This window comes from Eriocheir sinensis, chromosome 55, assembly GCF_024679095.1.
Source record: "Eriocheir sinensis breed Jianghai 21 chromosome 55, ASM2467909v1, whole genome shotgun sequence".
NCBI classification, from domain to species: Eukaryota; Metazoa; Arthropoda; class Malacostraca; order Decapoda; family Varunidae; genus Eriocheir; species Eriocheir sinensis.
Window position 1 is genome coordinate 8,423,916 of NC_066563.1, and position 18,583 is coordinate 8,442,498.

At 39.5% G+C, this 18,583-nt stretch overlaps 1 protein-coding gene across 2 annotated transcripts in view; it reads left to right on the top strand.

Annotated features, from left to right (window-relative positions):
* Positions 1-18,297, top strand: part of LOC126984022 (uncharacterized) — a 20,408-nt gene extending 2,111 nt beyond the window's left edge. Inside the window, exons 2-7 of one of the 2 annotated variants that reach the window (XR_007736366.1) lie at positions 8,427-8,706; positions 9,368-9,488; positions 9,848-9,933; positions 13,212-13,439; positions 14,295-16,917; positions 17,070-18,297. Coding sequence is in view for 1 of the 2 variants with exons in the window: in XM_050837363.1 (XP_050693320.1) it covers positions 8,647-8,706; positions 9,368-9,488; positions 9,848-9,933; positions 13,212-13,439; positions 14,295-14,519 (720 nt within the window). In the remaining variant the exon portion in view is untranslated. Of the gene's footprint in view, positions 1-8,426; positions 8,707-9,367; positions 9,489-9,847; positions 9,934-13,211; positions 13,440-14,294 lie in introns of both variants that reach the window. The other variant, XM_050837363.1, reaches the window with a different exon arrangement.
* Positions 18,298-18,583: the final 286 nt, after the last annotated feature.

The window sequence follows — 18,583 nt, forward strand, 5'->3', positions numbered from 1 at the left end:
GGAGGGTGATGCTCCGCCTTTCTCTCCCCTCTCTCTCTCTCTCTCTCTCTCTCTCTCTCTCTCTCTCTCTCCCCTCTTTTCCCCTCGTGCCCTGAAAGCATGTTCATTAGTATCATGTCAACCCCCCTTCGTGTGTGTGTGTGTGTGTGTGTGTGTGTGTGTGTGTGGTATCAATTCACTTGCTTTTCACTTTAGGTTCGTTTTCGTTTTGTCAGAGTTTGTGTTTTCTATTTATTTTAAGGGGTGACCATTTTTCTTTTCTTTTTCTCATTTGTTTCCCGGTGAAGAAATTTGGGTATAAAAGAACAGCGTTTATTTTTTCAGTAAGATTTTTTTTCTCTCCTTTATTTGTTTTTGTTTTCGCTCTTGTTTTGCCAATGAAGGGATTTGGGTATGAGAGAAATTGTGTTTTTTGTGATTCTGGAGGGAAAAAAATCTTACCAGGAATGAATAAGAAAGTGAAAGATTGTACCAAAGAAGTATTTTGCATTAGATTTGAAAGATTTTTTTTTAAGGTCTTCAAACCTAAATGTATCTGCTACTGCTTCATTCATAGATTCAGTGGGTCGTTCATTCATGATCCGAAGCTTCGTCGTCATTGGGCTTTCGAGTTCATTCACAAAGGACAAGACTGAATTTATCTTTTTTTTATTTCTTACTCTCCCTCCCTCTCTCTCTCTCTCTCCCTCTCTCCCTCTCTCCCAATCTCTCTTTCTTTACTTGCCGCGAAGATTCATAGAGGACAATTCTCTCTCTCTCTCTCTCTCTCTCTCTCTCTCTCTCTGAAGTCGAGAATAAGGAACAAGGTCATGACAGAGAGAGAGAGAGAGAGAGAGAGAGCATAAAGTAGCTCCATTGTGGTCATATCTTACGTCTCTCTCTCTCTCTCTCTCTCTCTCTCTCTCTCTCTCTCTCTCTCTCTCTCACCCTTTCTTGTCCCCTCCTTCCCTCCATCTTCCCTCTCCCTCCCTCCTCCAGCCTCTTTTTTTTTCTATCTCCCCCTCCTCTCTCTCCCCCTCTTTCTCTCTCTCTCTCTCCCTTTCTCTCCCTTGCCTCCACCCCGCATCTCTCCCTCTTTGCCAATTCAGAGTTTTCTCCCTCCCTCTCTCCCTCTTACATCATTCCCCCTCCCCCTCCCCCTCCTCCTCCTCCTCCTCCTCCAAAATACGTAGTTCTTCCTTTCTTCAGCTGTCTTCATCTATCTCTCCTCTTCTTTTCATTCACTAAACTCTCCCAACCTTCATTACCTCCATTTGTTCCCTTCTCTTCACCTTCCGTTTTTTTGTCCTTGTCTCACCTTTTTTTCTTTCCTCCTTTTCGTCCATTTGCGTTTTTTCTTTCGCTTTTTTTTAATCAGTTCCGGCAATTCTTTTTTTTGCTATCTTATTTTCTTTTGCATATTTTTATTCCTTGTCTTTTCCTTTCCTTCTCTTCGTCAATATGCATTTTTTTTTGTCTTCTCGTGTCTCCCTCCTCTCCCTTTCATCAACTTCCTTTTCTCTCTCTATTGTATCTTTTTATCTCCCTCCCCTATCTCCATTGTTTATCTCCCTTGCTTTCTCTCTCCATGCAGTGTTCCTATCTCTCGTCCTCTCTCTCTATCTCTCTCTTTACACAGTTTTCACACAGTCTTTATCTCCCTCCTTCGTTCTCTCTTCACAGTATCTCCTTGTCTCTATTTTTATCTTCATCATCTTTCCCTTCTTTTTCTCTCTTCTACTTCCCCTCCCTTCCTTTCCATCTCTCCTATCACCCTAACTCGCCCTTCCTTTCCATCTCTCTTATCACCCTAACTCTTTCTCTCTCTCCCCACGGTATCTCCCCGTGTCTCGTCAGGGGCTGCGGGTTCGTGGGTTCGCCTCTCAGGGCTCCTCCTCCTCGAGATTACAGTAAACTTGCTTCAGAGGAGGTTATAGGATTTCACCATGCGGGCTGTGAAGAGTTGTGAGTGGCCGAGACGAGAGGGTGGTGGTGGTGGTGGTGTGTGTGTGTGTGTGTGGGGGGGGGGGGGTGGGGGAGGGGGGAGGGTGTTGTTGAATGTTGTTTTGTTGTGTGTTTTGTTCTTCTGTTGTGCTGTGTTGAAGTGTTGTGTGTGAGTGTAGTGTTGTGTGTGTCTTGTGTTGTGGGAGGGAGGGGTAGGGGGGATGCGTCTTTGTACACACACACACACACACACACACACACACACACACACACACACACACACGCAGCCCCCCCCTCCTCCCACATCCTCTTCCCTTCTCTCTCATTCTCCCTTCCTCTTCCCCCCCCAAAAAAAAAAGATCAAAGGAAACAGGAAATTCTTCAGTTCGTATGACTAATGATGATCACGCGACTAATATTTCAAGCATGAGTAGAACCACAGGTGAACAGATAGGTAGGCAGGTAGGTGGGTAAGTACAGAGACAGACAGACAGACGGACAAAGGTAATGAGGTAAGTATAGGTAGTTACGAGGGACGGAGGAGGAGGAGGAGGAGGAGAGAAGAGAGCAACAAACATACACAGGTAGATAATTAAACAGGTAGAAAGACAGATAGATAGACAGATAGATAAAATTACACAGACGAACAAAAAAAGCAGAGACAGACAAACAGAAAAACAGACAGACAGACAGACGGATAAGTAAGCTGGAAGAGACGAAAGTAGGCAGGCAGACAGAAAACACAGACAAACAGACAGACATTCAAACAAAGACAGACAAACAGACAGACATTCAAACAAAGACAGACAAACAGACAGACATTCAAACAAAGACAGACAAACAGACAGACATTCAAACAAAGACAGACAAACAGACAGATACACAGACACACAATCAGGCAGACAGATATACAGGAAGCCAAACAGACACACACACACACACACATACACACACACACACACACACACACACACACACAGACAAATGCGGTATACTTACGTCAAATGATGCGAGACCTTCCCCCCTTAAAGCCACGCCCACTGCAATGATTTTCTTCCTCTCGCGTGCAATAATATGATCGCGATAAATATAATAAGCTGAAGTAATGAGATGAGGACCTTGACTTCACCTTCGTTTAGCACCATCAACTCGTGACATAAATACTTCCATGTCGCTGTCAACACTTTCTTCACTATTAATGTCTCCAGTAATACGTAGAGTTTTTCCTATCACAATTACCACCATTTTTATTCATTATCATCATTCTCATCACCATCAAAATAACTACTACTACCACTACCACCATCACCAACAACCACTATTACCATCACTACACCACCATCCCTACCACCATCACAACCATTCCTCAATCATCATTACCACCACCATCATCACCACCACCATCACCACCATCAGCATTATCCTCACTCCCTTCACTAATACCACCAAAGGCTCCGTCCACCACCATCACCACCACCACCATCACCACCAACAATACCACCAACAACTTCCTTTTCACATTTTTTTTGGTGGTTCTTTGTCTCACGCTTTGCCTTCAACTCCCAACAGCCTTCCTCCCTCCCTCCTTCACCTTCCTTCCTCCTTTTCCTCCCCCTGTTTCCTCTACTTCTTCTTCTTCTTCTTTTTCTTTCCTCCATTGTGTACCTACTTGCCTCCTTCTCCCCCTTCTCTTGTTCTTGTTATTTTTTGTTGTTCTTGTTTTTTTCTTGTTCTTTTTTTTTCTTCTTCTGCCTCCTCCTCCTCCTCCACCTGGTCTGTATAAATGTCGACCAAGTTGCCTGACCAGTTTAATTCTGACCTTGTATGCTGCACCTTTTAACAATTTATGCACCGAATATTAACACACACACACACACACACACACACACACACACACACACACACACACACACACACACATATGAAAAACACGTATATCTTAAGGTTCATTTTCTCTCTCTGTTTTTGTGCATTGAAGTCACCGTCCTTACTCTCATTTCTAAGGTTTACTTTCGAATACTTAACCCAAAATAAAATCCCCTGCTCAATAAGTCTAAAACATCCACATTATTCACATTTCTCAATTTCCACCAAGATTTGTTACATTCTTCCGCTATAATACTTCCCACCGTATAATTTTTTCCATCATAAAAAATACACTAAAACATCGACGAAGCAGAAAGAGAGGAAGAGGAGGAGTATTAGGAGAGGAGATTGGGTGACACGTGACACTCTCCACCAATAGACGATCAGGGATTCTGCGAGCGCCTAAAGCCGACCAATCCCGTTCATCTCAGGGTCGTGCAGCAACCAACCAACCCTCCACCCATGCAACCTTCCCGTGGCTTATAATATGAGGAGAGAGTCTTCCTTGCCTTCCAGTCTCTTGGCATTTGCGAGGAGGAATTTGCTCGCGTGAAAGACGGTAAAACAAACTGGATTAGGAAAGCAGAGTGGATGCGGTAGCTGTAAACTCAAGCCGAAAACGAAAGAGGATGAAAAGAGAATGTAAATTTGAAATGGTTCAAACGAAATAACGTAAAGTATAAAAAAAACGAAAGAAAAGCAAAATACGGTCAATGGTTCCTAATCTAAAAGGCAAACCTGGAAAGAAAAGTGTGATCGATGTAAACTTAAGCCGAAGGTCAAAAAGAGGATGAAAAGAGAATGTAAAATTGAAATGGTATAAACGAAACAACGTAAAGTAGAAGAAAACCGAAAGAAAAGCAAAATACGGTCAATGGTTCTTCATCTAATGACAAACCTGGAAAGGGAAACAAAAGAGAATGCAAACTTGAAGTGGTATAAACAAAACAACGTAGTACATACGAAAATCGAAAAAAAAAGCAAAATACGGTTAATTCTTCTAAAACTTAAAGGCAAAACTGGAAAGCATAGTGCGGTAGAAGCAAACTTAAAACCCCAGAAAAACAATAGATAAAGAGATCATAGAAACTTGAACTGGTGTAAGCAAAAACACAAAATAATGTACAAGAGAACCGAAAACAGTAACGTTGCCCTCTCCTCTTCTGGCCTCTCGTTCCGTTTTCTGTTGTTGGAGCAGCGTCTGGAGTTTCTTTTTGTATCTGCTTCTGTTTTTTGCCCTTGAGCTGCCCCCCTTGCTGTAAAAAAAAGGGTAATTGCTTCTTAATCTAAAAGGCAAATATGGAAAACAAACTGCGTTAGATATTAACTTGAGCCGAAGAATCAAAAGACGATCGAGAAATAATCTAAACTTGAACTGGCAATATAAAGTAAATAAGAGAACAGCAAGAAAAATAAAATCCGGTTATTGCTTATTAATCTAAAAGGCAAATACGGAGAGCAAACTGCATTAGATATTAACTTTAGACGAAGAACAAAAAGACGATCGAGAAATAGCATAAACTTGAACAGGCATAACAAAACAATATAAAATAAATAAGAGAACCGAAAGAAAAGGAAAATCCGGTTATTGCTTCTCAATCTAAAAGGCAAATACGGAAAACAAAGTGCATTAGATATTAACTTGAGCCGAAGAACAGAAAGACAGCAAAAAGAGAATATAACCTTAGCATAGTAAAAACAAGACAACATACTGTATACAGGAGAACCGAAGGAAAGCAAAATACAGATAGTGCTTCTTACAACTAAAAGGCAAAAGACGGTACATAGAAAAAAACGAACTGAAATGCTAAAAACACTGAAAAATACAAATTGCTATAAGTGAAATGAAATGATAGCAAGTATAAACGATCCAATAAATGAAGAAATACGGCAAATACTACTGAAACCTAAATACACACAAAAAACGATACATTTATAAACTAAAAAAATGAACAAAACTGAAGGAAAAAAAACTGAAAAAATACGAACTTCAGTAAAAAAACAAAAAAACGAAAGATAAATAAACTTAAACCGAAAAGAAAAGAAGATTACAAACGAAAATACAAGAAAATAGAAGAGTCGTTGTTTTTGTTGTTGCTTAACGTTGTTGATGTTAATTTGATCCTCTTGCGCGGTGATTGATGTTGTGGTGATGACTTAGTGGGTAATCAAGAGCTCGTAATTAAGAGGCGTGTGTGGAAGTGTTCGTGTTTTTGTCGTTGATAATGAGGTAATGGTGATGGTGATGGGGAAAATGAGTGATGGTGATGTATGATAAAGGTGGTGGTGATGAAAATAAATGATGGTGATGTATTGTAATGGTGATGATGAAATGAAGTTATGGTGTTAAAGGATGGTGATGGAAGTGTACTCATGTCACTATCCAAATCCGTGATGGTGAACTAATATCGCTGCGAATAATGGTGACAATATTGATGACAGTGAAAAAAATAGACATAGAAACGTAGAAATAAAGAATGGTGGCAAAATTGGTAACAGTAACAAAAGAATAAAAGAAACAGACAGACTCGTAAAAATAAATACACACAGATACACCGTCACACATGAGAAGATACACAAAGTACATTTGAACATACACATTTAGAACAATACATACATACATACATACATACATATATACATACAGCAGCGCCTAGCGAGCTTTTTTGTTGCTTTTTATATTTTGTTGCCCTTGAGCTGTCTCCCTTCCTGTAAAAAAAATACATACATACATAAATACATACACAAATAAAAAAAATAAAAAACATATAGATCTACTCCTGTGAAAAGAGGATATCTAGAGTGCCCAAAATATAAATACAATATGCAAACACAAACTATACTAAATACACAACACAAACTATACATAAGAACCACCACGCATACATCCATAAACGAGAATATGAATGAAATAAAATAAAATACAAGAAAACTACAAAAAAAAAGCTACAAAAGTCGGAGAATACACCTGACAACTCTTGGGAACTTAAACTCGCTATCAATAACTGTTCTCCTCAACCTTAAAACTAAATCTATCTAACCTCACTTTAGAACTTTCACTATTAATATACGAACCCGACACACACACACACACACACACACACACACACACACACGATCGGGATGTTTCACGGTAGGACAATTTTCGTGAGCGGGCGGGGCTAAGGTGGAGGTGGTGAGGCGTGGTGGTGAGGTGATGGTGATGGTGGTGGTGGTGGTGATAATGACGAGAAGGGTAGACGTTCTGGTTTCCGTTCCCCCCATTCTGGCAACACCTGGCCTTGAAATCTGGCAACACACACACACACACAAAAAAAAAAAAAAAAAAAAAAGCCTCAGTGTATGTGTAATCTTGAGTTTTGTGGTCTTTATATTTTTTTTCTTCTTTTCTAGTTTCTCTTTGTATTCTTTTATTCTTTTCTCTTTTTCTTCTATCATTCTCTTTTTTCTTTTTTACTATTTTGTGTATTATTTAATGTTTGTTTTTTTGTGATTCATGTGTTCCTTTTCTTGTTCTTTCTTTGTATTTTTTTTATTTTTCTCTCCTTTTCTCTATCTCAATCTTTATTCTTCTTTCCTCTTTTTCCATCGTTATCTTTTTTTTTTCTATTTCTATCTTTATTCTTCTCTCCTTTTTTTCTATTTTTATCTTTATTCTTTATTATTCTCTCCTTTCTTTCTGTCTCTATCTTATTCTTTTCTCTTTGTTTCTATCTTATTCCTTTTGTTTTCTCCTTTTTCTTATCTTTGTTTTTCTCTACCTTTTTCTTCTATGTCCATCTATATTCTTCTCTCCTTTTCTTCTTTTTTCTCTGTCTCCTATTCTTCTCAACTTTTTTCTATCTATTAATTATTTTTATCTGCGTCTACCTTTTATGGAATTCAACACTCGTAAATATTGTGCATGTATTTTTTTCTATATGTCAATTGCATTTATAATAGTGTCGGTCCTCTTTGCCTCGTCCCTATCTATGTAATTAAGTATTCTGTGCGTGGTGTTCGGTAGGCAAAGGTATGTGTGTGTACGTGTGTGTGTGTGTGTGTGTGTGTGTGTGTGACCATATACTTGTCCACAGATGATATAAAGAGTAAACAAACCCATAAAATAACTCGACGTATCATTATAAACATACAACTATTATCTCTATCTCTGTCTCTCCTTATTTGTCTCTCTCATGCATTCCCATTTATCATTTCCTTCGTTCGTTCATTTGTTTTTTGCTCCCCACAACTATTCTCTCTCTCTCTCTCTCTCTCTCTCTCTCTCTCTCTCTCTCTCTCTCTCTCTCTCTCTCTCTCTCTCTCTCTCTCTCTCTCTCTCTCTCTCTCTCTCTCTCTCTCTCTCTCTCTCTCTCTCTCTCTCTCTCTCTCTCTCTCTCTCTCTCTCTCTCTCTCTCTCTCTCATTTATTTTCCTTTATCATTTACCTGTTTTTGCTCTCTTCAACTAGGTCTTCTCTCTCTCCTCCTTCTCATTCCTCTCTCTCATCCATTCTCCTTCATTATTTCTTCCATCCGTTCACCTGTTTTTATTCTCTCCATCTATTATCTCCCTCTCTCCCTCTTCATTCCTCTCTCTCATCCATTCTCCTTCATTATTCCCTTCATCCGTTAACCTCTTTTTTGCTCTCTGTTGCAGGCTGGTTGCGTACATCCGGGGCGAGAAGAGACAGAGAGAGAGAACAACGAAGAGAAGGCGAGACAGAGAGAGACAAAGAAGAGAGAGAAGGAAGACGAAGAGTGAGACAAAGACATACAAAGAGGAGGAAGAGAAGCGTTGAAGAGAGAAGAGGTAGTTGAAGGGAGAGGAAAGAAGAGACAGAAGAGAAGAAAGTGTTGCTGGTTCTCCTTCCGTCAAGATGTGTTGCACGCTACGAAGTGTTGTGGCCTTCGGGATCATACTGGCCGTGATTGATATAGTAAGTGTTGCGATGCTGTTTTGTTTTGTGTTGCTATAGTGTTGCGTGTGTGTGTTGCTGTAGTGATGTTGTGTGTGTTTTATTGTGTTATGAGTGTTTGTATTGCTGTTTGTGTTACTGTTGTGTTCTGTGTTGTTGTGTTGCGTTATGTTCTGCTTTCTGGTTCTACCTTAAGTAATTGGTGTGTATGTGTGATTTGTCTGTGTTGTTTTGTGTTTTCTTATTCTTCTTATCCTTCTCTCTCTCTCCTCCATTCTCCTCCATTATTTCCTTCGTTCTTTATCCTGTTTTTGCTCTCTAGGTACAACTATTATCTCTCTCCCCCTCATCATCTCTCTCTCTCTCTCTCTCTCTCTCTCTCTCTCTCTCTCTCTCTCTCTCTCTCTCTCTCTCTCTCTCTCTCTCTCTCTCTCTCTCTCTCTCTCTCATCCATTCTCCTTTTTATCATTTCCTTCATTCTTTATCCTGTGTTTTTCTCTATACAACTTTCATCTCTCTCCATTTCTCTCTCTCTCATCTATTCTTCCTTTATCATTTCCTTCATCCTCCACTCTCCTTCATTTATCCACTTGCTTTTCTCTTTTTCACCTTTTCACTCACTTTCTCCCTTTCCAAATTCCTTCACCTTGTCTCACCTGCATTGTTTCTCTCTCCCCTACAGATGCACGGCCTTGTCACGGCAGGCTTCTACTGTTACCAATTCGTCATGGACACCTTCTACCTGTGTCCCCTCGAAATGGAAGTCACACTCTGCCACAACAAAATCTACGTCTACGAACAATGTAAGAGAAAATGGATAGAGGTTGTTGTTGTAAGGGGTAGCTCCTCTAGTTATCTTTTAGTTTGTTGTTGTGCTTGTTGTGTTTTCTCAATGAATGTCGCACTATAGGCCTCAAAAATTTCGAGTAGGGAATAATTAAGTGAAAACGGGTTGGATTTTTCAGAGGGTAACTCTTTTGTTTTATTTTTATGTGTAATGTGGCAAGCGGTTATACTTCTCATAGCTTGTCCTTCCTCCTAAGTGTGATGAAAACCTGCTACCTCATCATCATCATCATCATCATCATCATTAGTTACACATCACCTGCGGGAGTTACCTGGAAACTTGTCGTACTAATCTATCCTCCTTTTCCCTGTCCAGTATTCGAAACCCGCGTCTACATTGGCATTGGAGAAGGGATTGCCGGGGTCATCTTCGCCGTCTTCTACATCCTGGCGTTGGTGAAGGTGAGTAGAAAATGAGACAGAAAGAAAAAAAAAAGAGGAGAGTATCAAGACAGCTCTCCTTCATAAATTTGACCCTTTCTGACCTCTCACTTTTTCTTTTCTTTTGTCTTGTACTGGAGTGAGCTTTTTGTTTTTATTTTTTTGTTTTGTTTTTGTTTTGTTTTTCTTTTGAGTTGCCTTCCTTGCTGTAAAAAAAATAAGAGGGAGAGAAAGAGATGACAGGAGGGAGGCAAGGAGAGGGAGAGAAAGAAAGACAGGGAGATCAAAATGACAAACTGGTGTGAGAGGTTGAAAGGGAGAGAGAAAGAGAAAGGAGAAGAGAGATTAAAGATAAAAAAGTAGGAGGGAGAGAAAGTGATACGATAGAGGGAGGGAGGGAGGGAGAGAAAGGAAGACAGGGAGATTAAAATGACAGAGAAACAGGTGTGAGAGAGAAGTTGAAAGGGAGAAAGAGAAAGAGGAGAGAGAAATGAGAGAAAATAAAGAAAAACGGATAGAGAGAAGCAGGAGATAGCGAGATACGGAGAAAACAAAAACAGAAGCAATGAAGAGAGAGAGAGAGAGAGAGAGAGAGAGAGAGAGAGAGAAACTCGTCTTGAATACTCTCTTTATATCCGCATCAGACCACCTCCTCTCTCTCCTCCTCTTCCCCCTCCTCCTCCTCCTCCTCCTCCTCCTGCTTCTCCTCCATGACTCGAGGGAGCTGTTGGGGTGTAGTGGCTCGAGTGTCTTACTTTAGAGAAAACAAACAAACAAAAAGAAAACGGAGGAGAATAATGATATAAATACGAGAGGAAGAAGGAACTGAATAATTAAAATAGGAAAAAAAAAATGTAACTGTAAAGGAAGTGACACAAAGATGATAAGTATTCGCGTACGATTCATTAATAAAAAAAAGTGAGACATAAAGAGTAAAAAAAAAAAAAAATACCAACGGGAAACTTAAACGTATGAAAGGGAAAAAAAGAGAAAGCAAATAAAGTAAAAAAAAATGAAGAACTGCATTTAAATAGATTGTAAAATAATAAAACAATATCAAATAAAGAGTATAGATGACAAAAAAAAGAGAAAAAAAGAGAAATAGAAAAGTAAAAGTTGAATATACGAAAAATAATAAGAAAAAAAAGATAGACTGCAAATATAGAAACAGAAAATCAACAACTGCATATAAATAGATTGTTAAGTAAAAGGACAACAAAAATAAGAACACATAAAAATAAGAATAAAGAAAGAATAAAGAAGAAAGAATAACCTCAATTAATACTACTCAAAAATTTTCATGGCTAACTATTTTTCTACCTATCTCAAAAGTGGACAAAGAAAACGGAAGTGCGGGCATTTGCATAAGAAAGAAAATGGGTCAAGAATGCCAAAGGGGGACTACAAGAGACTATCGTAATTTTGCCTCTCTCTTCCTGCCACTCCTTTCTCTCCTCTCTCTCGTCTGTAAACGGCTCATAAAGGGCAGAAGAGGGACGAAGGTGAGGAGGGGCATTAGGTAAGGAATGAAGGGGGTGAAGAGGCGGAAGAGGGTGTGGGGTGTGGTGATTGAGGTGGAGGAGGAGGAGGAGATAAGATGGGGAAGAATTAGGAGAGAAGAAAGGCAGAGAAGTGGTTGCTAGGTGTAGAGGAAGGAATAAATAGGTCAAGAAGAAGGAAAAAGGGATCATAAAGGAAGAGAAGGAGAGAAGGAAGAGGAGGAGGAGGAGTAAGATGGGGAAGAATTAGGAGAGAAGGAAAGGTAGAGAAGTACTTGCTAGGTGTAGAGGAAGGAACAAATAGGTAAGGAGGAGGAAGAGGAAGAAGAGAAAAACAAAAAGAGAAGGAAAGGAAGAAGAAAAGCTAATCAGATGGTGAAGAGATAAGAGAGAAGAAAAGTATTTAAATGGTTACTCGGAGGATGAGGCAGAGAAAAGAGGAGAAGAAGGAGGAAAAGGAGTAGAGAAGAGGAGGATGAGGATGAGGAGAAGAGGAAGGAGGACAAGGAGGGTCAGGGCTGCAAATCTGTCTGTAGAGATTGGCTGAATGAAAACTGATTGGCTAAAGGTTTACTCGACCGACTGACCGACTCTTTTTTTTATTAATCTCCCTTTGGTTCGTTTTTATTCCCTTTGTAGTATTTTTTTTATCGACCTCGCCCTCGTATCCCCTTTCATTCATATATGTTGCGTAATTTCCTTCTTTTCACTCTCCTCTACTCGTTTGTTATCTTGTCTACTTTCATTTTTACTATTTTTTAATCTTGTCTACTTTTACTTTTCCGTTTTTACTTTTTTTCTGTACTTTGAAACTCTTATTTTTTTACTCTTTTCTACTTTAACTTTTCCATTTTTACTTTTTTTCTGTACTTTGCAACTCTTACTTTTTTACTCCTTTTCCTTTTCCATTTTCCATTTTTACTTTTTTCTGGGATTTGAAACTCGAAATCTAATACCTACTTATGTTTTTTTTATTTTTGGTTTAACATTTTCATCTTTATAATTTTTTTTAGGGAAAGTAAAAGAGAAATAATGCTAAAAACTGTAAATAAAAGAGTTAAAACAGTATGACCTTAAAACAATATCTATTTCACCTACTCGTTTTATCCGCCTTCTCCTCCTCCTCCTCCTCCTCCTCCTCCTCCTCCTCCTTCCCTCCTCCTCCTCCTCATCTTTCTCCTTCAGTATAAATAATCCCAAAGTGGACAATGATAAATTTCGTATTCTTATCTTTCACTCCTCCTCTACTTCCTCCTTCTCCTCCTCCTCCTCCTCTTTTTCCTCCTCCTTCTACATCATAAACTCACAGAAATTAACTAGTACATTAACCCTTCTTTTCAACCCCCGCCATATCCCGTCACACCCCTTCTCTCTCTCTCTCTCTCTCTCTCTCTCTCTCTCTCTCCATCTAACTATTTATTTATTTATCTCTATCAGTCATTCTCTATCTTCTCTATCTATTTTCTACTTCATAACGTCTCTTTCAACAACCCTAAAACTATAAATACCCACACAGGCATTTTAGTCAACACACACCTTTCGTTACCATATAACTCTATCCTTCTATATCTCTCTATTTATCTATCTGTGTATCCATCTTCTCTATCTCTCTTTTTAACCCCACAACGTCACCTGTCAACATCTATCAACAACCCACACAGGCAGACTAGTATATGCATATCATTCGTCTACCATATTAATTTTCGTTCTTTTCTTTCCTATTCATCTCTTATAAGTCACTTTCAACACTTACGAACAACCATATTAATCCTTCTTTCTTTCTCTTTCTCTCCTCTGCAGCACAAGCCTTCCATGACCTGGGTGTGGCTGATGAAGTCCTTCGCCGTCATCTCCATCAATGTGTACTACCTCGCCTCGTGGCTCATCCGCCGGGGCCGCTACGACCACATCAACATCGAGCAGCCGGAGGACGAGAAGATCTTCATATACGCCGCCAAGGGACTGACGCTGGTGCAGATTTTGATCATGATGGTCTTCTGCCTCATCGGCGCTATCTTTACTTATAAGGTTAGTTGGGTGTTTGTTTTTTGGTTTGGGTGTGGTTTGGTGGGGTGGGTGGTGGGGGGGGGTAGGTGAGGGGAGTGTGTGTTTGTGTGTGTGTGTGTGTGAAAGAATAAGAGAAAAGTTGGAAGAGAAGTATTAAATGAAAGAATGAAATGAAAAAAGAATGAAAGAAAAGCTATATATGATGAGAACACGATGGTAAGAAATCACACACACACACACACACACACCGATAAACAAACAAATAAAACACACACACATAAACACGCCCGAAATAGAAGCAACAACAACAACAACAACAACAACAACAAACCACTCCACAACAACAAACCACTTCACAACGCCATGCCAAAAAAGAAAGAGCATCATAAGCAAACAACATGTACAAAAAAAAAACTTCAATCACAGAGGTCCTTCATTCCCTCGACTCCCACGTGACCTAAATAATTAAACACACACACACACACACAGAGCACACCCATGGAGATTTGAAGGAGGTGAGGAAGGAGGAGGAGGAGGAGGAGGAGGAGTGAAGTGAGAGAGGGAGAGCGAGAGAGTGAGAGGATATTTCTAGGTCTCTTCGCTTTTCTCTCTCTCTCTCTCTCTCTCTCTCTCTCTCTCTCTCTCTCTCTCTCTCTTCCTACGGTTTCTATTTTACGTGTATCTTATTCTATTCTTTCTTTTCTTTCTTTCATCCTTTTTTTTTTTTTCTTTTTATATCTCTATCTATTTATCTATCTTACTATCTTTCTTGCGTTCTTCCATGCATTGCTTCTTGGTTTATTCATATATTCATCCATTCACTCATTTACATTTTCACTAACTCATCATTTGCTCCTTTCCCACCACCCCCAACAGGTTTGCGAGGAGAGGACAGCCAGCAGACGTAACCTCCGCCACCGCCGCAAGTGGGAGTCGAACGAGGCCACTGCTCCTCCTCTTGGCCAATACGAGGACGAGGAAGCCCAGTACCTCAACGACGCCCTCACCAACAGCGAGAAGACCCTCCCCGCGCGCTCCTCCAAGCAATCCCTCACCGAAATCAGCCGAGCGGATACCTTCAAGCACTCCACTGGTGTCTAAAGCTCCTATAACAACTATCTGGACTTCTAACCGTACCTTCCTCCATTCTGAGTTGAAAGATGGAACGTGAAGGCAATCTGGGTGTTTGGAAAGGTTTTATCTGGTGGTTTTTTATTGATTTTTCTATGGTTTTGGTCTTGGAGTATCTTTTGGTGGTCTAGGAATGGTTCTAACTTTACCGTACTCCATTTTGGGTTGATAGGATGGAACGTGAAGGAAGTCTGGGTGATTGAAATGGCTAATCTGGTGTTTTATTATGATTTTTCAAGGTGTTTATGGCTTGGTGTGTCATCTGCTGGTCTTGGAATGGGTTAGGTTGGATTTGGTTTGCTGTCAGTGCGTCTCAGAGCGGTTGGTTAGCCATCTAGTCTAAGGTGAAACTGGTTAGCGGTGGGGTGGTGTATCAGAAAGGTCACAATCACAGTTCTGTCCGGTTTTAATCAAGCGGAATTCTCCTCCCTTCACTGGCTCTTGTGCTTGAGATAGAGCAAGGGGCGTCTCCATTCACAAGATACCTGCGTTGATATATATTTTACGATGGTATGGTGTTAAGAAAGTCCATAATCGCAGTTCTGTCCGGTTTTAAGCAGTCTTCCAATCCCTTCACCGTCTCTCTTTCAGGTGGTGAGAGGAACAGTATAGTTACCCATATTTTTAGGCTTCTTAGTTGAAAGATTCCTACGTTTATATATATTTTTAAACATATATAACGTTTCAGCGAGTCACTGCCACTTGGAAATAAACTAATCGTCCGCTCTGTGATCTTGAGAAAGGAAAGATTTGTCTGAGAGGTTGCGAAGAAGACGAGAAAGGAAGAGGCGAGAAGGGAAGCAAAATAGCCTAGCTGAAAAGGAAAGATTTGTTTAAGTTCGAATACGACAGTTTGAGAGCTTGCGAAGGAGATGAGAACGGGAAAAAGGCGAGAAAGCAAACAAACCATAGCCTAACACATGATTAAAACACACCTAGGGAGACTGAGCGAATAGATAAGGTAAAATACGAGCTGAAATAACAAAAAGGAAACACTCGTAAGCAAGATAGACATAAACAATGAAAATAAAACACTCATAGGTTTATTCTGTATCAGCAATCGCCGTATTTCTCTGGTATAACACGATCTATACCGGAGTGAAAATACAACACCTCTTTGAATTCATATCTGAGTAGCAATACAAGGAAAGACAGCAGGAGTAAACTAACACCATTTTCTTGTATATTCACAGGCTACCCTCATTCCATCTACCATCCATTACGTTAAGAAAATGAAGTTAACAAGGTATTACTATTATAGGCAGAATTTCCCGGTGCCGAGTGTTGATAGAGGTTACATAGCCTAATAACACTTAATTTCAGGGTACAGACATGCCTTTAATGTGCTTGGTATTAATTCATATGTTATGTAAATCCACATATGAAGGAAATGAAGTTAGCAAGGCTGTAGGAGACTAAAAAATGATAATGGGGGTTGTATAGCCTAATAACACATCATTTCAGGGTACAGACATGCCTTCAATGTGCTTGGTATTAATTCATATGCTTTTTAGATCCACATATGAAGGAAATGAAGTTACCAAGGCAGTACGAGACGAAAAAATGATAATGGCGGTTGTATAGCCTAATATCACATAATATCAGGCTACAGACATGACTTTAATGTGCTTGGTATTAATTCATATGTTACTTAAATCCATATATGAAGGAAATGAAGTTAGCAAGGCAGTAGGAGACGAAAAAATGATAATGGCGGATGTATAGCCTAATAACACGTAATTTCAGAGTACAGACATGCCATTAATGTGCTTGGTATTAAATTATACACCATACAAGTCCACCATACCATATAACATGCAAGGAAATGGAGTTAGAGAGGTATATAGAGGCATTTATTTATTTAGACTGCGTAGTTCCTCCCCCGGCCGCCAGGTGTCAGTGTGCCTCGACCTTTGGCGGAGCCAAAAACACTGAAATTCGTTATAACCCGGTGCTGTCTTGACCTGTGAGTGTAATTCGTAGCTTCTAGAACACGTAACGGTGACCTAGAGCGGCGGGAAGTGTCTAAATAGCGTTGTAGAGGGTGAAAAACAGACATGAGGAGAGTGGAGTCATAGAATCGTGTTTACCTAGTTAAAAATCACGTTTATATTGTAACTACGCTCGCCCGTGACTCTTGGGTGTACAAGTGAGTTCTAGAGTGCGTTATAGTGATTTGTGATAGTGAAACAAGCCAGGAGAACGTTGAAAAGAGCGTAAAATGAGAGTGGAGTGGAATGGTTCTGTGCAGACGACGCCGCGTGGGCCAGCAAGGTAAACACATCACATTTTCTCCATTATTCCGTTTTCTTTTGGTTATTTTAGGGATTTGTGAGTTGGGGAATGATAATGAAAGACAGGATTGAAGGTTAGAGTGTATTTATCATCAGTAGTTTTAATGATGTGAGGCAGAGCGTGAATACAAGAACTTAGCCTAATTTTATAACGACATTTTTCCCTGTTCATTCGTTTTTTAGGGATTTGTGAGTTGGGGAATGGTAATGAAAGACAGGATTGAAGGTTAGAGTGTATTTATCATAAGTAGTTTTAATTATGTGAGGCAGAGCGTGATTACAAGAACAACCTAGCTTTCTAACGACATTTACCCCCCTTTTTCTTTTCTTCATTTGTAGTCTTTGAGATTTGTGACTTGGAAACCGTAAGGAAAGACAATATTAAAGGTTAGAGTGTGTTCGTCATCAATTAGCTTCAGTGTTACGAGGAGGAGCATTGGTACCGTACACTTATCATTTATTTCTCTTTTATTCCCTCTCATTCGTTATTTAAGGGATTTGTGACGTGGAAAACATAACGAAAGACAAGATTATAGGTTAGAGTGCGCTCATCATCAATAGCTTAAATGACATGAGGCTGAACTTTATACTGTCTTACATTTAACATTTTTTTTTCCTTTTCCACCAAACTTGACGAATCTACGACCCACGAACGTAACGACCGACTTGAATTAAGGTTTTATAGTGTGATTGTCAGCCATTTTCCCTCATAGCTTGACTGTTATGTAGGGGAAACTCGAATATTTTACTGTTGACATACCATTTTTTTACTCTTATCAGTACATTTACTAATTTACAACCCTTGAACCGTAACAAATGGCTGGTATTTATGGTTTTAGTGTGGTTACCATCCATTATTCCCCATAGCTATAGTCAAGACATGAATACATTACTCATATGATTTTTCCCTTTATTTAGTTATCTAAGAATTTGCTGCCCAGAAACCATAACCTTTACTCATAAATAATATCATATCACCCATTGCCCTCCATAGCTCGACTGTTAATAAGCAAAACTATATATTTTTCTACTTTTAAGGGTAACTCAAATGTTCAAAGCTACAAGGTTATAATGCGAATGTTTGGAATTTATCTTCATTGTAATTCTAGTAAACCAAAGCATAATGTTGTTATAGGGGATCAGATCTCTTTGCCATGTTTCAGCTTCCGTATTTTTTATTGTGTGTTTGTGTGTATCTGTATATGTATAAGGATTGACACCTTTTAAAGGTTTCAATCGCATTACCATAACACTAAGATATCCTTCGTCATATTGATGGTTTATGTAAGAGTGACATTTTTTAACGTTATTTTGCTCATCTTCATTCTTATGCTCATCATCCTCGTCATCATCACCATCGTCATTCTCATCGTCATCATCATCGTTGCTTTCATGTCTCGATTTGTATATAGACTTTATATTATGTGGTTTAAATAAATAAAGTTGTGATGGACTGGCTGATTATCATTGTCGCAGAGAGAGAGAGAGAGAGAGAGAGAGAGAGAGAGAGAGAGAGAAGTAACTATGACTGACCTGTGTGTGTGTGTGTGTGTGTACTTATGTTTATTTATTTTTTTGCCACCACCGCCACCACTTCCTTCTCTTCTTCCTCCTCCTCCCTCTCCTCCTCCTCCTCCTCCTCTTAAGTCTGAGGGTTCTCTTGCCAGTCTTAAATTAGGCTTGAAATTTATCCATCAACTTCAATTGAACTTCACAATACTCTCTCTCTCTCTCTCTCTC